Genomic DNA, 22,751 nt, shown 5'->3' on the forward strand with positions numbered 1-22,751 from the left:
AGAGACTGGACACCTCACTATTCTTTACCCTTGAAACTATGGACTATTCTTGTCTCAATATGAGTTACCTCTGAGTGGGAGATTTATATTTTTTACCTTCTCAAAACGAACTAGCCAGAAAAACAACTATAGGAAGTTATTGTCATCTCTTTATCTATCTATCTTTCTATCTACCTATCTACCTAAACATCTACTTTAATGTATTTGGTTTATTTATTTTGGAAGACAAATATATGTTCTATTTATACACAAACATGGCTGCTCTATAGCACAATGCTTCCTATATAACACTATAGGTTGAATGTATTGAATAAATAATATAATAAAATTTCAAAAATATTTTGAAACTATGCAATCTTGATGAAATTTCAAAAACACTTTAGGAATATAGTATCTAAAGCATTGATCTTGCCTTTGTTAGAGCTATATGAAAACCATTGATATTTGAGCATTGAAAGAGTACTTGCAATTTGGTTGAAACACATACATGTAAAAAGAAAATATATTTCATTTAATATTTTTGAACAGACAAAATGACCAATTTTTAAATTTTTGAATGAAACTTTTCAAGACAGTTTCATTTCTTTAAAATCTATTTCAACTATCTCTGTACTTGAAATGTATAAACAAAGGCTATTACCAAGAGTTTAAGGGTTTGGTATAGTTTATTTTCATACCAAGTTTTTATTTACTAAAATTATAAATGTAATGATAGTGAATTCTCAACATAGAAAATCATCATACATATGTACACAAATTTCTAATATCAGAAAGATTAACTTTGTATGCTTTAATTCTCTGTCCTCAGAATAAAGGCCAGTTTCTAAATGGAAAAAGTCTTAAATGAAAAATAAAGTTGTATAAAATATGTACACAGAATGATGGTTAAATAATTTATGCTATACGTTTTTGTATTTAAATATCATTGTGTTTAAATATTCATTCCAGTAGTGTTGGTAGCTATGATTTTAGTCTAAAAAGATGAGATTGTTTAAGAATTTTAAACTATGTATATGGATTTGCTCATAACTAGCAATTACATAGAGTATATATATTCTTTCCTGTGCTTCCCCCTTATGACTGGATATACCATACTTGTGTTTTATACATGTCTGCTTTAGTGATTCAGAGTATTTCATTTCTAAACCCTTAAAATCAATCAGCAGCATCCCAGTAAATATTATATAAATCTTCACTTCTGTCTACTTATAGTAAAGTATTAATCATGATAGTGGATTCAGAGACCATCTCTCATTTATACTAGGTCACTTTCAAATAAATTAATGTTTTCCTAAATTACTTTTACTTTGCATTTAACTAAAATAATTCACTTTTAAAATCTGGATGAAAAATGTACTTTTTTTTTTTTTTACCTTTACAATATTACAACCAATACTTTAAAACATCATGCTACTTTGATGTTATTGTGGAGATTCTAATAATTGCAATTTTTATATTGGAAACTTCTTTGTAGAAGTTATGGAGTTTGTGGTCAATAGAGAGAGGGGATGTGAGCTCAAAATATAGCCTTGGAAAAGACTTGAGAAATCTTGGGAAATCTTGAGATTGAGTGTGCAGAAGAAACTACCTCCTGACCCCCAAACCCCACCTCTTCTGCAGCTCTTGCCCTTGCTCCCTTTGATACACTGGCTTTCTTGCCATTCCTTCAACACCCTCAAGGCTTTTTCTATTCCTTTTGCCTAGAATGTTCTTCCCCTACATTTGCCCGGCTTATTCCTTTAACTCCTTCAGGTCTTTTTTCAATATCACTTCATTGGTAGAGACTTTCTCAACCACTTTAACTATAATTTTACTCTCATCCCAAATATTAATGTTCCCCTTTCAACTTTAGTCTCTTCTCTTTAGTACTGAGAACTATTTAACTTAGGCTCGGTTTTTCTGGGGATTTTTTTAAACCTGTTTATTTATTTGTGAACTCCATGAGGGCAGGCATCTTTGTCTATTTTATTCACTACTATATCCCCTGGTCCTTAGAATAGTGTCTGGCACATATCAATACTAGGTTCTCAATAAAATTTGCTGCATAAATGGAGAGAAGGCAAGTTGAAAAAACTCACGGTATTAATCTGTTCATGCATACCTGGCAATGCTTATATATATTTTATTCCAACATATCTAAGCAGTATGTTAGTACTTTTCTTTTGTATCCCCAGAATAGTGCTGGTACTCAATGAATATTTATTGAATGATTTTCTGATTTTATGTGCTCACAATTCCTGTAGCTAAATAGAAGGCAAAGGTTTGATCCTCATTCTCATGAGAAATAGTAAAGGAGAAAAATAAGCTCAAACTCTCCATACTTTAAAATCCAGGCCTCAAACTATCTAGCATAGCTTCAAGGCTTCTTTTGTCTGTCACTTAGGAACTAAGAGCCAAATCTGCCTTTCCTCATACAAACAACTCAAAACTTCTAGTTTGTCCCATACATTTAAAACAATTTTTTTTCAGTTTTATTGAAGTGTAATGGACAAATAGGAATTATAAATAAACTATACAAGTGAATGTTTTAATATATGCACACATTGTAAATCACCATGGTCAGTCTAATTAACCAATCCATCACCTCACATAGTTACGGTTTTCTTTCTTTTTTTATTTAATTACTTTTAATTATTATGGTTACATAGTAGTTTACAGGGTACATGTGATGTTTTGATACAAGCATACAGTGTATAATGATAAAATAAGGGTATTGGGGGTATCTACCACTTCAAAGCATTTATCATTTCTTTGTGTTAGGAACATTACAATTTCACTCTTTTAGTTATTTTAAAATACACAGTAAATTATTCTTAACTATGGTCACCCTATTATGCTACTGAATACTAGATATTATTCCGTCTATGTAACTGTATTTTTATACACATTAAATACTCCCACTTTTTTGCCCATCCCCACCCATCCCTGCTAGGGTTCCCAGGCTCTGGTAGCCCCCATTCTACTTTCTGTCTCCATGAGTTGAATTTCTTTTTAGGTCCCATATATGAGTGAGAACATGTGATATTTGTGTTTCTGTGCCCAGCTTATTTCACTTACCATAATATGCTTCAGTTCCATCCACATTGTGGCAAATGACAGGATTTCACTGATTTTTATGACTGAATAATGTTCCATTGTATATGTGTACTACATTTTCTTTATCCATGCATCTACTGATGGACACTTAGGTTGATTTTATATCTTGGCTATTGTGAATAGTGCTGCAATAAACATGCAAGTACAGATTTCTCTTCAATATACTGATTTCCTTTCTTTTGGAGATATACCCAGCAGTAGAAGTGTTGGATCATATGGTAGTGATATTTTTAGTTCTTGAGAACCCTCCATACTGTTCCCCACAGTGGCTGTACTAATTGACATTTCCACCAACAGTGGAAACAGTGTAGATGGGTACCCCTTTCTCCACATCCTCACCAGCATTTGTTATTGCCTGTTTCTTTGGATAAAAAGCCATTTTTGCTGGGGTGAGATTATATCTCATTGTACCATTGATTTCCATTTCTCTGATAATAAGCGATATTGAGCACATTGTCATATGCCTCTTGTCCATTTGTATGTCTTTTTTTGAGAAATGTCTATTCAGATATTTTCCCTTTTTTTTTTACAGTGGAGAAAGAGTTTAATATTGCAGGGTGCCAAGCAAGGAGACAGGAAGAATTGTCTCCCTGAAAGTATTTTGGCCAGGGTTTTTAAAGATAGTTTTGTGGGCAATGAGCTAGGGAATTGGGTCTTCTGAATGGCTGGGGATGAACTCATACGATTGGGAGGCTGAAATCATTTTCTTGCACTGAGTCAGTTCCCAGGTAGAGGGTTGTAAGGCCAATTGAGTCAGTTCCATGGTATGATCCACTGGTCTGGTTGGGTCATTTGGTCCACCAGAATGCAGGATCTGGAAGATATCTCAAATACCAGCATAAGGTTTCACAAGGGTTGTGTTGTCTATAGGAACAATGAAGAAAGCTAAGAGTCCTTATGACCATCAGCTATGTGACTCTTCAGTAGTAAGCAATTATAGGAAAGCAATTAGGGAACAATGGCTGGTTTTATATTTAGATGTGTGTGTGTGTGTGTGTGTGTGTGTGTGTGTGTGTGTGTGTGTGTGTGTGTGTGTGTGTGTAAATTTAACCATGCCTATACTTCTGCAAAGTTTCGGCTCCTATCACAGTTCCCACACAGCCTTTTTTATTAATTTTATAAAGGGCAGTTTCAGCCCACCAGGGCTTAATTCCACCTCATTTCTGAGGTGTGAGCTAATGAAATGGAAAAGGGTAGATGACCAATCTAGCTTCTTCCTACTGACAAGAGGTATAGTTGGAATTGAGCTCTAAGAGGGGAATGAAATCATTTTGCAGTTGTCTTTAAGTATTCCTCAGTGCCCAGTTGCAGACTGAAGGTTGCATGACAAGAACATTAGTATTCTAATTTACAGTCTTAGTATAACACTGAAGTGAACATCAGACTATAAAATAGATAATGAACCCTAAGGAGTGAGAATCTTAGCTTCAGGAGTTCCTGCACTACTGATCTGAAGTCTTACTGGATCCAAGTGAATAACTCAAATAATGAGTAAGGCATGAGGTCACAAGTAGAGACCTGTTGTAGCCACATAGCTTCTTGGGAAATTTTTTTTGTTTTTGGATTTCACTCTTCCTGAAGCATTTATATAGATACAGCAGGTAGTGTTTCACACCACACAGGCTCCTCCTTGTTAGCCAACAGGAAATCTAGCACTGCCTGATGACTGTCTAGGACTACCTGAGCTGGAGAGTTGAAGGGTCTTTGCTAAGCCCTAAGGCTCTTTTCCATTTCTTCTGTGATCAGTCCTAGAGTCACAGACAGATTTTTGATTATGTCTCCCTTGGTATATGCTCCATAACTAGGGACTAGTACTCTCAGAAAATTTTGCTACCAGATATCCTGGTATCTTCCTGGCAATCCTCTCTTAAGTCTGTGGGGAACTGGGTAAAGATTCTTAGTTTATCTTCTCTAGGTCAGGTATGGAAAGGCCTTACTGTGTTAATGAAGACTTTCTACAGATGTAAATCCCTTCCCCCACCAAAGATAGCTGTGTGGCATTACTTCTATGGCAGCCATCCAAAAATAAGTCAAAAAATAGATTTTGAGGTAAAAATATTTCTAATTTCTTTGAGTCTCTACCTTGAAATTAAAAGGTTTCATATTTGATATTTTCCATTTGTCTCAATTTGGATTTTTTTCCACATATTTGTCTAACCCAAATTTCTCCAAAGCTATCAGCTTGGCTTTTATTATGTGAAGGCTTTTAATATTTGCCCATTTTTTATGTAGGATTAATTTTTTTTCCCTATCAAGCTCTTTCAGCTCCTAATATATTCTGATTATCAACTCCTTATCTGATGGGTAGTTTGCAAATATTCTCTCCCATTGTGTGGGTTGTCTCTTTATTTTGTTGATCATTTTCTGTGCTGTGAAGAAGATTTTTTGACTTATTGTGATCTTATTTGTCCATTTTTGCTTTGGTTGCCTGTGCTTCTGAGGTCTTACTCAAGAAATCTTTGCCCAGACCAAAATCCTGGATGCTTTCCCAAAGTTTTCATCTCATTCTTTCACAGTTACAAGTCTTAGATTTAAGTCTTTAATCCATTTTGATTTGATTTTTCTATATGGCAAGAAAGAGGAGTCTAGTCTCATTCATCTGCATATAGATATCCAGTTTTCCCAGCACTTGAAAAGACTATTCTTTCCCCAGTGTATGCTCCTAGCACCTTTGTAGAAAGTGAGTTGACTGTAAATGCATGGATTTATATCTGGTTCTCTATTCTGTTCCATTAATCTATATGTCTGTTTTTATGCCAGTACAATACTGTTTTGGTTACTATAACTTTGTATCATAGTATAATTTGGTAATGTGATTCCTCCAGCTTTGTTCTTTTTGCTCAAGATGACTTGCTATTCTGGGTCTTTGTGGTTCCATATAAATTTTATGGTTAATGTTTCTATTTCTGTGAAGAATGTCATTGATATTTTGATAGAGATTGCACTGAATATATAGATTGCTTAGGGTGGTATAGACATTTTAACAATATTGATTTTTCCAATCCATGAACATACAATATCTTTATATTTTTTGTGTGTCCTCTTCAGTTTCTTTCATATATGTTTTATAGTTTTCATTGTAGAGATCTTTCACTTATTTCATTAAGTTTATTCATAGGTATTTCATGTTATTTGTGGCTATTGTAAATGAGATTAGTTTCTTGGTTTCTTTTTCAGACTGTTTACTGTTGGCATATAGAAATGCTGTTGATGTTCATATGTTGATTTTGTATTCTGAAACTTTACTGAATTTGCTCATCAGGTTCTAATAGTTTTTTGATGGAGTCTTTAGGATTTTCTAAATATAAGATAATATTATATGCAAACAAGAATAATTTGACTTCTTTCTTTTCAATTTGGATGCCCTTTATTTCCTTCTCTTGTCTAATTGCTATAGCTAAAACTTCTACTGCTATGTAGAATAAAAGTGGCAATAGTGGGCATCCTTGTCTTGCTCTAGATCTTAAAGGATCTTAACATTTTCAGTTTTTCCCCATTCAGTGTGATACTAACTGTGGGTTTATAGTATATAGCTTTTATCATGTTGAGGTATGTCCCTTCTATACCCAGTTTTTGAGAGTTTTTATTATGAAGCAATTCTAAATTTTATCAAATGCTTTTATGTCATGTATTGAAATGATCAGATGGTTTTGTCCTTTATTTTGTTGATGTAACGTATCACATTTATTGATTTGCATATGTTGACTCATCCTTACATCCTGCATTAAATCCCATTTTATCATAATGAACAATCTTTTTAATGTGTTACTGATTGAGTTTACTAGTTTTAATATTTTGTTGAGGATTTTTTCATCTATGCTCATCAGAGATATTGGCCTGTAGTTTTATTATTGTTGTTATTGTTGTTGTTGTTGTGTCTTTCTCTGTTTTTCTTTCTTTTTTTTTTGTATCAAAGTAATAGTGGCCTCATAGAATGTGTTTGAAACTATTCCCTCCTCTTCAATATTTTGGAATAGTTTTCAGTAAGATTGGTATTAGTTCTTCTTTAAATGTTTGGTAGAATTCAGGAGTGAAGGATCAGGTCCTGGGCTTTTGTTGATGGAAGACTTTTTATTGCTGCTTTTATCTTATTGCATGTCATAGGTCTATTCAAGTTTTGAATTTCTTCATTATTCAAGCTTGGTAGCTTGTAGGTGTAAAACCTAGAATTTACCTAGGTTTTACAATTTATTGGCATATAATTTCTTATAATAATCTCTAATGATCCACTGAATTTCTGTGTTGTCAGTTGTGATGTCTCCTTTTCACCTTTGATTTTATTTATTTGGGTCTTCTCTCTTTTTCCTTAATCTAGCTAAAGTTTTGTCAAGAAAACAACTTTTCTTTTCATTAATCTTTTGCATTTTTAGCCTCAATTTCATTTATTTCTACTCTCATCTTTATTATTTCTTTTCTTCCACTAATTTGGAGTTGATTTGCTCTTGTTTTTCTAGTTCTTTAAGATACATCATTAGCTTGTTTATTTGAAGTTTTTCTACTCTTCAGATGTAGGCATTTATTACTATAAACTTTACTCTTAGTACTACTATTTCTGTATCCCATAGATTTTTTTATTTTGTGTTTCCATTTCATTTGCTTCCAGAATTTTTACAGTTTCCTTCCTAATTTTTTCATTGACTCAATGGTCTTTCAGGAGCATATTGTTTAATTTCCATGTGTTTTCAAAGTTCCTGTTATTGATTTCTAGTTTTATTCCATTGTGGTAAAAAATGATACTTGATATGATTTCAATTTTTTTCTTGAGTTTTTTGAGATTTGTTTCGTGGCCTAACATATTTTCTATCCTTGAGAATAGTCCATGAGCTGAGGAGAAGAATGTGTATTCTGCAGCTGCTGGATGAAATATTCTATAAATGTCTTTTGGGTTCATTTGGTTTATAATGCAGAGTAAGTACAATGTTTCCTTTTATTTTATCATTATATAATGACCTTCTTTGTTTCTTTTTATAGTTTTTGTATGGAAATCTATTTTATGTGATACAGTATGTGATAGGTATTTCTGTTGTCTTTTGGTTTCCATTTGAATGGAATTCTTTTTTCATGCCTTAGTCCATGTGTATCTTTATACATGAAGTGAGTTTCTTGTAGGCAGCGTATAGTTGCATCCTATTGTTTTGTTTTTTTTTTTAATCCATTCAGCCACCCTATGTCTTGTGATTGGAGAATTTATTCCATTTTAATTCAATGTTATAGACAGTATAAAATATATAAATAGGGACCAAAAAAAGTCAAAAAGTGGAGGGAACAGAGTTAAAGTGTAGAGTGTGTTGGTTTTCCTTTTGCTTGTTTGTTTGTTTTTTTCTTTTCTCTGTTATCAGAGTTAAGTTGTCATCAGATTAAAACAATTGGATATAATGTGTTATTTGTAAGGCTTATGGTAACCATAAAAAAAATTTGTAACAGAGATACAAAAAATGAAAAGCAAGAAATTAAAACATACTGCCAGAGAAAATCACTTCTATACAAAGGAAGATGAGAAGGAAGGGGAAAAGGCATAGAGGACAAAACAATCAGGAAACAAATAACAAAATGGCAGTAGTAAGTCCTTATGTATCAATAATAGCATTTCTTATATATAGTCAGACAATTGACTCTTACTGAAGTTAAGTCATGGAAGAGTCAAGAAAAGTGGTAAAGAAAATTGAGGAGCTTATTTCAAATAGAACTAGATGCTAAGAGCTCAGTGGAATAAGATAGCATGAGATTCCCCCAATAGGAAGGGAAATGAAGGGGAGAGTACACAGGAAGGGCTGGTGGTAATAAATTCAATCAATTGTTGGATGATGCTTGTAGGTTACAAGATAGCTGTTTAGAGTTGGAATGAACATAAAGTTCAGCTTTTCCAAGACATCAGTCACGTGGCCAATATTTCTTGAGTATCTACTGCATGTCAGGCACTGGGTTACTCCATGGAAATACAATGACAATCTAAATAGCGCCAAACTCATGGAAATCATATTTTAATAGGAAAGACAGATGAGGAAATACTAGCACATATAATGGTGGAGTGGCAACAATGACAGCACTATGAATGAGTGGCATATGGCATTGTAGGGTTATCTGGGATTTGCTCCCTGCAGGAGGAAATAATTGAGAAGGGGAGGGAGAGTGTTGAAAACAATATCAATTTGAGGCAGGCTGTTATTCTTGATGGTTCCTAGGACTTTTCTGGAGGAGGAGGAGGACAAGTAAATATAGGGGGCAGTTCACAGCTCAACTGATCTTCTTTATGATAATTAGCCCAGTTTCATAATAACTTCAAGTAAATTATTTCTCATCTTTTCATCTGCTATAATGCAAACAAACTTGAGAGTGGTTATTTTGTATACATATAATGGATAGATAAGTTGCAAGTTGTCTATGAGGGCTCTATCAATCTGATACACTAGGATTCATATCCCAGCTTCACCACTAAAGAGCTGGGTTAGCTTAGGACAAATAACTTCATGTAGCTAAAAATTAATTAATTTCATTTTCTATAATTGGCCTAATACCACTGACTCAAACATTGTTGTGATGATTAAATAAGGTATATGAAACTCTTAACAGTACTTGGGGTGTACTAATTGCCAGAGAAGTGCTAAAATTAAACATATGTATATTTTATGGTTTATTACCTCTTAGAAGGGAAGAAAAGGGGAATTTCAAAGGGACAGATGACTTCATTTCTTGTTTAAATCCCCTTCTTATTTAAAAATCTTCAATACTAAAAAGCAGGTGGTAGAAGTAGTAAAGGAGTAGGAAAAAAGATTGAAATCAATCAGGATATAGCATTTAATAGATGTCGTTTCTTTCACTACAGATATTGTTAAAATAGCAGCAAAAAGAAAGATAAGCAAATCCTGCTTCTTAATAATCCATGCATTTGAGTTTGGCTTCTAAAACATCAGGCTCAAATTATGCACTATTCTCAATACCCACCAAATCTTCCAAAATGTTATTTTTAATTGCTGATTGAAGTTAGCCCAGAATTATCATCTCTTATTTTTATTGGCTTTTAATCTCTGCAAAACTGTGGAAAAAACATATTCAGTAGTGCAAACTGCAGATCCTGAATGTAGTATCCAATGATGTGAAATAATTATGAGTTATATTCACAAATAATTTATCTTAATATGTAAAATAAAATAATATAATAAATTTTAAAAACATATGACACCAACTAGAAAAAGTAGGATATGGTAATGACTCTTCATTTCATTATTTCAGAAAGCTACTATTTTATTAAATTTGTTTCATTTATCATGTTGTTTAATCATGTTGAAATAGGAATAAAAATGGACGAATAAATTCTGTATAAACACAACATGGTTATTTAATTTTCAATTCACTATTATTCCATCTTATATTTTAGAAAATATAGTGATCAAGATTTCTAAACACACTGTTACAATTATGGAGCTGTTAATTAAAATTACGATAATTATCAGTGATTTGGAACTTAATTACTCTGGTGGTTATAGCAGATATAATTTTCCTAGCAACTGGCACATGTATAAGATCAGGATATACTATATTAAATGCATTGACTTTATCTAATTATTAGTAAAATTCTACATGATATTTTGGCTTTTTGACTTCAAGACCTTAAAGGCACAAAAAATTGAAATAAAATTAATTTTTAAAAAGTGGAATTAAAAAGGCAAAAATAATATCAGGTTAATTTATCAAACCTTTAATCTGAATTTCATTTATATCAGAAAAGGAATGAGTGATTCCTTTACTATTCCCATTTATGTCAATATAAGTGGACATGCCTTCTGAAGCATACACAAAATTCTATAAAAATATTTACAGCAAAATGTTGTAAGATTATTCTTGCTGAAATGCAGTTATCTCTTCTTTCACTTATTTTTATTCCATCATTTATTTATTCATTCAACAAATACTTACTGAATGCCTGTTAATCTTCAAGGGATTGTTTCAATTGCATACCATATTATTTAGGATATGGGTGAGCTTCCGTGGGAGGGAGGTCCCACAATTAAGTGGCTCAAATAAGAGAAATATTTATCTCTCATTTGTATTAGACTAGGTCAGGTAGATGAGCTTTGCTCCATGGAGCCATTCAGAAATCCAGACTAGTGGATGCCATCATTAGTATGAATCTTCTAAAGTGGCTGTAGCTATGGCCATTTCCAGCCAGTTTCAGGAAAATTTAAAGAAAGTGGAGGACAAGGAATTTACTTTTAAGCCAGTCATAAAAAATCGGTAACACTACTCTTCACATGACCACACCCAAATGTAAAGGAGACTGGGAAAGGTAGTCTTCAGCTAGTCAGTTTCTTATGGGAAAACGGACAAATGGGTTGTGTAGTATGTCTAGAAGTCTTCTTCCTATGGCTCAACCCTCTAGTCATCCAAATATGAGTGCATGTCTTTCTTCGCATTAGAAAATAAACAAACAGAAATACCTACTTTCTTCCAAAAAAAGAAAATCCAAGTTTAATTCTAATTACTGCAACCGGGTCAGAATCTGGGATCTCTGGGAAATATGCAGACCTCTACATTAGGTCTTGATGTATTTCTTTGAAGTCTGACAACCTGTAAAACAATAGGCAGATTATCTCTCCCACTTTCAAGCCTCTTCTCCATATGAAACACCCAATATAAAGTGGCCAAAAAGGAGCAGAATAACTGCAAAAGAAACTGCCATTAGGAAAACAGAAGAAGGAAATACTTAAGACTCAGTGGGCAATAACAGTCACAAAATCCTGCCAAGCAGAGATTGAAAGACCCCTAGCAACAGGAGTGAAATAAGTTTTTTGATTAGTTCATCTGGCAACCTTGGTTGTCTTTTCTAGGAGTTATGCCAGATTTCCTAGAAGGTTCTTCCTTATCCTAATGGATAAATGGATTTATGCATGGCCATATCTGAATTGGATACAGAACTCTTGAGGCCTTCACAATTTTTGCAGGATGTTTCCTCCTGATCCATGTTTGCAGGGGCCTAAGGATTATTCTAGGGAATATATATGGTAGCAAAGTCTAATGGGAAGATGCAAGGACATATTTGAGCAACACTCATTCTCTCTTGCTATTGGAATGCAGAATCAGCTGACTTTTCTTACCCTATTAAGCTCCCAATTTTTGAACCCTGTATCAATTTGAATTATAAAACTAACCCATAAATCAGAGCCTTTCTTAGCAAAGTTCTATTCTCCTTCATTTCCTCATGGCCTGCTCTTATGTGAGCTCTTATGTTTTGCAAACCTTTCTAAAGTTTAAGCTCTCTGCAACATTTTTCCCTAGTACTAAAGGATATACAGGCCTATAGCCTGCTTTCCAAATTGTCACTGGCAATGGCATAGCAAGGGCCATCAGCTTTCTACCCCACAATATTTTTTTCTTTGCACCTTCCACTCTCCCACTAAGCCAATGACCGATAGTTTGATATTTTAATAGCAGTTCCACACCTCTACATGCTGAACTCAAACAATATAAAAATTTATTTTTCTCTTAACAATGCCTAAAGGTAAATAATAGTGTAAAGTGTAACTCTGCTCCATGTCATCATTTACAGGGAGAAGTTTCTTCCATGTTGCAGTCCATGACTTCCTTAGGCACTATCTTTACTTGCATGGTGGATGCTAGATTGTCACTTTGAATGCATTGTATGAACTGAGAAGGTGAAGGTGCACAGATCCAAGAGGAGGAGCTTCTTCTTAAATTGTAAATGACCTCGATTGCCATCCTCACCTCTGCACACATCCCATGTTCCCTAACTTAGTCACAGGGGCACATCTAGCTCAAAGGGTGTCTGGGGAGTGTATTCACTACACATGCAGCCATTTCTCCAAGTAAACATTTTTCTATGGAAGAAAGGAGAAGTTACATTTTAATAGGCAAAGGTATAGACTCTGGCAGAGTCCATTATGATTATTATTCATCATTTTTATTATCTTACATTATCCATTATTTTACAAATATCTTATATGTTCCATTTTCTCTTTGGAGAGTTCTGGAAGTTAAAATCCCCTCTTGTGTGCATGTATCATCTATGATAGACAATAACTGCAGCTTCTTTATCATGTTCTCTCTCAGGATTGTTCTTTTTCTCTCCCTAACCTTTATCAACTAAAATTAAAAGTGATAAATGTATTAAATAGTCATGCCACTAGATAGAGTTTGGTGCTACTTACCTTCATACAGCACACTTTGGGAAACATAATCAGAGGCTTACTCACAGAAAAAGTATTGATTGTGACAAAGGCAGGGAGAAGCTTCTGTCAATGCCACCATTTTTCTCTCTATCCCTATAAATGGTAATGCCGCTTGTTAAATTATTTTCGTATGATTGCCACTTCTCTATCATTCAGGGAATCAATGTAACAACTCTCAGGAATTTGTTACACCTACATGAGAATTCTTAATTGGGTTCCATCATTTCTATTAAGATAAGTATGTGAAAGAAGAGATAAACCTCCAGCTACCAGCCAGTGGCATTAGCTTTCTACAATCTCAAGTCATTCAAAGAATGGAGAGAAGAACACATTACCATACATTTTTCCTAGACAGTTTGTATGCAGATATCCTGGTCAATGAAGGTTGAGCTAGGCGATACATTTTTAGCTTCTTTCTACTTAAATTGAAGTTAGTATATTATAAATTGCCTCTCAGGAAGATAAAGATGACCAAACTTCCCTCTGTCTCTCTTTTTATCTATACTATATAGACTTTTATTCTATTTTTGTTCCTCTTTCTTTACTATCAATAAAATATGAAGTACTCAATATAATGAGACCTATAGGCATTCCCTTGGGAAATAATGACAACCATGTTCAGAGAATGGGATTTATCTGTCTTTCCTTTCAATCTAACCTTTTGGCATCTCTCCCCCATCATCCACCTGTTTATACAATTGAGTTTTTGATATTAAGCCATTTTCTTGCCATACTTTTATATACTTAAAAAAGAATTAGTAATCTTGAGATAATTTATCAATTAAGATTCAGGTGGAAGACAATGATCAATATCTAACTCTAAACCAATGAGTGTATTTGAGGGGAAAATATAAGGTATTATAAATATTTATAGATACCTCAGTAAGATTAAAATATATGAATTCATTATCCAAATGCTTACTTAAATTAAAATAATTTTCACTTTCTGTGTAGTATTTTTAAAATTCTGACTTTTTTACATTGGGTTACTCATTTAAATGGTGTCTAATCTTCCTGTGAACAATTAATTCTTTTGTTGTGTAAATATTTATTGAGCAGCTATCATGTGCCAAACACTGTTCTAGAAAATTAACCTTGATCGTTGGAGCAAATGAATAAAAAAGAGACCAAATTCCTATATCAAGAAGCTTATATTCTAGAAGGGGCAAAAAGCTGATAAGTAAACAAACAAATGCACGTTTTTATGTTTGCTTCCATAATATGTACAGTGGTGATTGAGATGAACAAAGCAAGATAAGGATGAGTGAGAACTAGTAGATTAATCAAGGAAATCTCTCATAAGTGACATCTGAGTGAGCTCTAAAATAATTAGAAAAGGTACAATTGGGCATTTACAAAAAGCATTGTTCCAGGTAATGGAAATAGCAAATGAAAAGGCCGAAAGACAATTAATGTTTTTGCTATTTTCAGGGAACAGTGACGAGCCCAGTGTCCTGAGTAGAGTGAGCAAGTAGAAAGTGGTGGAGGGTGAGATCTGAGAAATGCTAGAGTGGCAAAGTATGTAGGCAAAATAAGAATTTTTTAAATTTTTTCCATCAAGGATATGGGAAGCTATTGATGGATTTTGGGTGGAGAACTATTGTGATCTAACTTACTTCTACAAGAATGACTTTGATGGCTATGTGGCTAATCGACACAGAGCAAGCAGAGCACAGAGGCCAGTGAGAAGGATGTTGTATTTAAGTGAGAGATAGTAATAATTTTAACCACAGAGATGTCTGAACATATTAAGATTCTGGTTGTATTTTGCCACGAGAAGTGAAAGAATTTGTTTTTGGATTGAACATTAGGTGTGAGAGAAATGAAAGGACTGAAGTTTTTGGCATAAGTAACAATAATCAAGGTGTTGTCATTGATAAAGATGGGAAGAATGCAAAAGGAGCAGATCTAAGCTGCAAAGAAAATAAAATTTTTTGTATTTGAATATGTCATTTGGCATCCAAATGAAAACACACACTGGGCAGTTGGATACATGAGACCAGAGTAGCAGGGAGGTGCCAATGATTGGGATATAATTTGGAAGCCCTCAAAGTAGAGAGGGTGTTAAAATCATAGGGTCGGATGAGATTCCAACCCTATGATTCTCAGATGAGAATATGAATACAAAAGAGAAAAATTCTAGTAACTGAGTCCCAGTGGTCTCCAGGATTAAGTAATTGGGAAAGTGTGAAGTTGCTAGGAAAGAAGAATAAAGAAACGAAGTGAATTGAGAGACCGCTGAGAGAGGAGATCTTAGAAGCAAGCTAAGTATTTGAAGGAGAGGGAAATGATCAACTGTGCTAAATGGGGCTAAAGTAAAATGAGGACTAAATCGTAACCATTGGATTTGAAAACACCAAGATCTTGACAAGAGCTGTTCAGTGGAGCAGTGGCAACAACAGCAGGATTGAGTGTCTTCAAATGCATATGGAGAAAGAGTCGATGAAAAGAATGAGTAGAGTTCCCTCTTTTCAAGAAGTTTTGCTATAAAGGGATGAAGAAAAAAATAGTTTCCAGGAGATATATGGGTGAGGGAGGGCATTTTAAGGATAGGAGATATGTACGTAAGATGTTTGGATGCCAGAAGGAGTGATGCTTTAAAGGGAGAATCTGATGCAGCAAGATAAAGTGAGGACAATTTTAAGGGTTGAGGGAGACAGTAAATATCCTTTGAGTAAAAAATAGAAGCAGAACACCTTTTTGACAGTTATTGAAATATGGAAGCAACTAACAAAATATTGAGTGGAAAGAAATAGCTTATATATTTGGAATGTGCACAGGCATGATGTAGTAGTGGTAGAGGGGAGTATAAATATAGTTTTAGTGTTGGAAAGTGAAGAAATTGATGCATATTTCTGAAGACAACAGCATTAAAAGCCATACATGATTGACCAGATTGTCATCTTATATAGCATTTTTTCTTGGAAATGGGCCTTTTATAACTCTCTTCTTGACATATTTTGAAGTATTCTACTTGTGTTTTAGGGGAAATTTGATTTATCAAATTGGAGGCGAGAGGTAAAGAAGTACTGAGGTGACATGAAAAAATCCTAGCACTCCTTGTCAATAACCTGAATTTTTCATACTGAAGATTTCCTTAGGATTGTGTTTTATGCCTAGAAGTTCCTGGGATTTTACCTTAACGCACATTTTGCCTTCAGATTCCATACGCGTTTCTGGGTTGATTCCTCCTGATTACAGTAACATTGATTGCTGTCTGAATCTGTTGCAGTGTGCCTGAGTACTATGACTACGGTCATGGAGTAAGTGAGGATGCCTATGACAGCTACGGTAAGACCTTTTCTTTACTAACACTCTGAAATCAGAACATCCATCAGTCACTGACAACTCAGAAATCATTTCTAGCTTCCTCCCCCTGCTTTTAACAAAAGTCCAGACTGAATTGATTTATGTAATTCCAGGGTGAGATTTGACTTACAGAGCCAGTGCCAGAAAATTAGACAGATCAATTTTGATCGAAATTTCAAAAGCAATTAATCACAATCATAGATCATTTTCAACAGCAACAGTGAGCATTCTGAACAGCGTCTTATATGTTTCGCTGTGTCCATTGTCTGACTCATTGATTTGGCAACAAGATTGTGTCTTTTCTGCTGTCACAAGGACCATCAGAGCAACATACTTTTAAAATATTTAAAAAACTTCTAAGGGCAGAAATTGTTAATATAAAATAACTTTCAAGTTATTTTTCTAGCATGCATGGCCAAATAATGACTGGCTCCTAAGAATTGATAGTCAGTAAGCATGTCAGTATATGAAGTTATTTAATTTCAAAATATATTCTTTAATTAAAATACCAGTTTAAAATTAATTATAATTATATTCAGTAAAGATTTATTGAGTGCCTATGATATATCACTATAGTACATCATTTTTGAGGGGTAGTTTGTGATTCTTTAAAATACATATGTAGCATCACCAGTTGACCACCTTGAAAAATGACACCCATTTAAATGTTTACAGTCTTGGATTTTCATTAAAATGATACCAAGGCTACTGAGCATGTGTGTGTAGTCCCAACTATTGGAGAGGCTCAGGTGGAAGGATGGCTTGAGCCCGGGAGTTGGAGGCTGTGTTACTCAGTGGTTGTGCCTGTGAATAATCACTTGTACTCCAACCTGGATAACATGATGAGACCTTGTTTCAAAAAAAAAGAAAAGAAAAGAAGGAAGGATGGAAGGGCAAAAAAATAAAAATACCAAGGGCATTCTGTTCCTCATCATGGAGAGCAGTAAAGGAGACTATGAATGTTGCCTGTGTGTTGGGGGCTCCATATGACAGGTGTATGTGTGCTGCACCAAGATGGGGAAGGGCAGGTCAAGAAGAAAGGAGGAGTCATGCCCTCCTTAAAACCAGAGTCAAAAACAGACTAACATAAGGCTGAGCCCAGAAGTAGGAGAACAATAAACCATACCATTGCCAATCATAAGTTGATTATATATGTATATTTTCTCATTGATTTCTTTATAATAAATTGAAATATTCAGTGTTTTCATCTCCATTTTTATGAGGAAATTGAACAACAGAGGTGAAGTCAATATGAGAGTGTAGCTCTACTTCTGTTTTTATATTCTCATCAGTGGTTGGAATACCATTAATTGCTGCTATTACACACATGGAGTACCTATGATGGCTTTGTAATAAACAATTTATAATGAGGATTAGAGATTATGGAAGTAATCCCTACTAGAAATTATCTGTATAGCTTCATAATATAACCCCCATTAGAATCATGCTGGGAGCATACTCATTGCTATATGCATTTTACAGATGAGGGGATGTGGCTTAGAGCATTAAGTAACTTGCCTCAGTTCAGCAAATAGCTAGTGACAGAGCAAAAATGTGAATTCAAGTGTGTCTGATTGTATTGGTTTTTGTTGTTTTTTGGTTTTTTTTTTTATCAGAAGATGGGAGCAGAGTTCAGCAGACCTTGGGAAAAAGAACAGGATCTGGTACTTTAAAACTGACTTTGTTTAAAAGGAAGAATGTAAAACTTTCTTCCTAAATCCTAAATATTCCTCCCTAAATTTAGAGGATTTCTCTAAATCCTGCCAGCTGCTGTTTCACTATTTTTAGGGGAAGGAGGTCTTTTATACTATTTTACAAGGAAAAAAATAAAGAATTAATCCAAAATGAGCACCAAGCTCACTATCTCCCAAATCTCAGCCTTTCCAGCACCAGGTTAACCTATCTTTCACTGCTGTAGAAGATTAGGATATTTTGCACAACAAATTAAACATAATTTCAGAAATTATTTCATAGAAATGTAGGTGATGGACAAGTTTGCATAGGTCTGGCTCAGTTGGTGAGCTGTCATACAAAGTATAGCTTTAATTTTGTTCTTTATATATTTTTCACCCACTGGAAGGAAGGGATCAAAGGCATTAGATGGTGTTTAATGAGAGAACTAGCCTTCTTCAAAGCCGCACCAGTGGGCTAGGCAGGCCGACGTGGAAGATTGCCTGGCATTCCAGAGCATTCCTGCCTGCTTCTGCAGCATTCTCTGAGTTCAGCACAGCAGTAGCTATATTTCTATTGTCCCAAGCACATTCTTAATCAGACAGGACTCAGGCCTCATGCCTCGTAAAATTAGCTACTGAGGAGGAGAGAAGAATAGAACACAATCTGGTCCTTTCTTTAATTCACTGAAATTTTTGCATACAGGCATTGGTAGGCTTTGGAGTATGATGGTGCATAGGATGGACATTGTCCCTTCCTGGTTCCTGCTGTTTACTGTTAAGAAACTTATGGATACATATAAAAAATTGCACCAGAGTCTAAACCACCTGATACAGTAATTCTACATAAGTTCAGAGAACATTAGTCATTTAACAAATATTTATGTAATGGATAACACATTTAAACCACTGTTCTCAATCCTGGAGATACTGCAGTGAACAATTTCCTGAAGCTTACATTCTCATGAGAAGACATATTATCATTTATAAATCACTTTTTGACAAATTGAATTTTCATTTGCAAAATACAGCCATTATTTTTTGCACTTGATACATCAATTTGAGGAAAATCATACTTATGAGCTTTACTTTACAGGATTACATTCACTGAAATCAACGACAGGGATGAATTTGATGATATCTGATGGGGCAGTTGCCGATAAGAGATGAGATTTCTATTTCTCAATTATTTACATTTTGAAATATTAATACCATGTATGGCAATTGCAAGAAGTGTGTGACTACAAACTATTGCTTCTGGAACCTTCTGATGGAGGTCCAAGGGCTATGGTCAGGAGAGCCAGTGCTCACCTCTGTAATGCAACGGGGCTTCCATTGTTCTTCCTTGCCTAATTCTCCTGCTATAGCAAAGTGTAGAGAGAAACGATCCATTTTACTTTAGAAGATGCCCGTGAGCACTATATTTCATTCTGAGTCAAATTCCAGTTTACCAACAAGCAATTCTTTACACACGGAAAGCAGTCAATAAATTCCTCATAATAAAGTAATGAGGAAGTGTAGAAAGGGATTTGACTGTCTGGGCAGAGTCAGGAAGATACTAGTAAGGCAGCGGTTCTTACCTAGTAACATTTATTTACCTATTTAACAAAAAATTTCAGCCAAATTGGCCATACTCTCAATGTTGAAAGACTAGACACACATACGCATAAAAATAGATTGTTCATTAGGGCTGTGATTTTCTTTGGCCACTAGGATCCATTACCATTTTCTAACATTACCAAATAGACATAAGTTCAAGAATATCCCACCATTGAAGGTGTTTTTTTCTCATTGAAAATATTGATGTGCCAATGTTCTATTTCTATACATTCTAATCTAGGAAGTGGTTTTTTTGTTTTTGTTTTTGTTTTTGAGACAGAGTCTTGCTCTGTTGCTGCTATAGGGCTAGAGTGCCCTGGTGTCAGTGAGTAGCTGGGACTACTAGTGTGCACCATCACGCCCAGCTAATTTTTTCTATTTTTATTAGAGATAGGGGTCTCACTCTTGCGCAGGCTGGTCTCCAATTCCTGACCTCAAGGGATCCTCCTGCCTCGGCCTCCCAGAGTGTTATGAGTACCAGTGTGAGCCACCACACCCAGCCAGAAGTGCTTCTTGATTTTTATGTCAAAAGGATAATTATTCCAGACAGAATTTAATTGCTTATTTTATTGGGATTGGGGACTGATGTTACAGGGCCTGAGGCAAAGAAATCTAATGCATTGTCGCCTTTCTCTTGGTGCAGATCTCATAAAAAACAATCATCTGTGTGTAGCACAGTGGAATTGCCCAAGGAGGCTGCTCACAAGCTAGTATTCCAGCAGCCCAAGGCCCATCCACTGCCCTGTAATCCTCTAGGCTCAGTATGTACAATCTTTCTGTTGTATTATACATACTGAGCCACCAAATAGGGGCTGAGACACTGAACAAAAGCACCTATGTTTTAAATAATGCACACCTGAAATTAATTTCATTTTTTAAGAATTCCTTTTTGACATAGGTGTTTAGAAATGTAAACAGATACATAGGCCTAATTAATCTGAACAAAGGGGGGTCTTTCTACTCTAAAAATCATACACATACACTGTAGAAAATATAAGTAAACAAAGAGAAGAAAATTTAAATATCCCTGAATTATGCTACTATATTTATTCATTCTTTACTTTTTCTCATAGTATAAAATGTTATATATACATTTTAATTTTAAAAAGAGAACACAATATATACTGTTTTATTAAAATATAGCAGAAAAGGTTTTTTTCCACTTCTCAATCATTAGGACTATACCTGGAAAAATGCAGATTTTAATATATTTTCATATGTCCTATCAACCATTAATATAATATGTTAATTTGACAGTGGATACTCCTTTCTTATTGTATAACCAGAAAATAAAATACTTGCATGTCAATCTCATATGGTCATGAAATTTAAATTTTGAGAATCCTCATGTTTTCATATGCTGTCTAGGTAGTAGAGCAAGGACCAAGTCAAACAACAAGGAATCATCAGAGCTTAGCATTGTATCTTGAAGCTCAATTAAATTAATATTCATTATATGCATTCAGACTTTGGTATTAGGTATTGTGTAGCAAGATATTAGGTATTAGGTAGTTGGTGATAGGTTGTTCCTCCCATGATACCCAAATGGGCAGATGATAAAATATAAATGTACATCTGGAACAATGATTTGAAGACCCACTCAAGTCAAATATCAATTGATGTTTTTTCATTACTTTTCTATACCTCACAGATTAATTCATATCCATATATATCTTATCTTTAATCAAGATAAAGATGTGCACAATCTTTTAAATCAATAATGATTATTCCAAAATGTAAATCTCGTATCTCCACTTATTTGTTCACTTCCATCCTGAATCAGTAACTCCTCTGCTACATTTTAGTTGTATCATGAGTACAGATACTAAATTCCAATGGAATGTCTGTATTTTTACAAAATGAATAGCCTCAATTCTCAGTTTTCTGGAAATTCTCCAGACTTGTACAGTTATGTGAGGAGACTCATGGTCAGTTGTTGCAGGCATCTTGCTCTCCTGCTCACATTGGCAGAAAGAAGGGTGTGGGCAGGTGAAGGCACTGGGAAGGAAGCAGGCACACTCTCTAGAATAGCAGCATCCTGCATTCCAAAGATTCAAAGATGGAATCTGGAATCTCTCATTTAGGCTTTCTCCGGGAATGGTTTGAAATAAGCCAGCGGAAATAAAAATCCAATCCTTCGAGGAAGGAAATAGCAGAGGACATAAACAGGTAGAAGACCATACCATGCTCGTGGGTCAGCAGAATCAACATTGTTAAAATGTCTATACTACCCAAAGTGATCTACAGAGTCAATGCAATCTCTATTAAAATACCATCATCATTTTTCATAGATATAGAAAAAATAATTTTATGCTTCGTATGAAACCAGAGAAGACCCTGTATAGCAAAATCAATCCTAGGCAATAAAAACAAAATGGGAGGTATCAATTTACCAGACTTCAAATTATACTACAAGGCCATAGTAATTAAAACAGCTTGCTACAGGCACAGGAACAGGGACATTGACCAGTGGAACAGCACAGAGAACCCAGATATAAAACCATCCTCATATAGCCATCTAATCTTTGACAAAGCAGACAAAAACATACACTGGGGGAAAGAATCCCTTTTCAATAAATGGTGCTGGGAAAACTGGATAGCCACATGTAAAGACTGAAACAGGATCCACACCTTTCACCTCTCACAAAAATCAATTCATGCTGGGTAACAGACTTAAACCTAAGGTGTGAAACTATGAGAATTCTAGAGGAAAACGTTGGAAATACTCTTCTAGACATTGGCCTAGGCAAAGAATTTATGAAGAAGATCCCAAAGGCAATCACAGCATCAACAAAAATAAATAAATGGGACCTGATCAAATTAAAAAGCTTCTGCATAGCCAAAGAAACTGTCACGAGAGCAAACAGACAACCTACAGAATGGGAGAAAATTT

At 34.6% G+C, this 22,751-nt stretch overlaps 1 protein-coding gene across 2 annotated transcripts in view; it reads left to right on the top strand.

The window, feature by feature from the left end:
- Window positions 1-22,751, top strand: part of KHDRBS2 (KH RNA binding domain containing, signal transduction associated 2) — a 533,034-nt gene that overhangs the window by 492,970 nt on the left and 17,313 nt on the right. For both annotated transcript variants that reach the window (XR_012919310.1, XM_076003252.1), the window contains exon 8: window positions 16,513-16,571. Coding sequence is in view for 1 of the 2 variants with exons in the window: in XM_076003252.1 (XP_075859367.1) it covers window positions 16,513-16,571 (59 nt within the window). In the remaining variant the exon portion in view is untranslated. The remainder of the gene's footprint in view (window positions 1-16,512; window positions 16,572-22,751) is intronic.

The sequence above is a fragment of the Microcebus murinus genome, chromosome 5 (genome assembly GCF_040939455.1).
Source record: "Microcebus murinus isolate Inina chromosome 5, M.murinus_Inina_mat1.0, whole genome shotgun sequence".
In the NCBI taxonomy this organism is placed as follows: Eukaryota; Metazoa; Chordata; class Mammalia; order Primates; family Cheirogaleidae; genus Microcebus; species Microcebus murinus.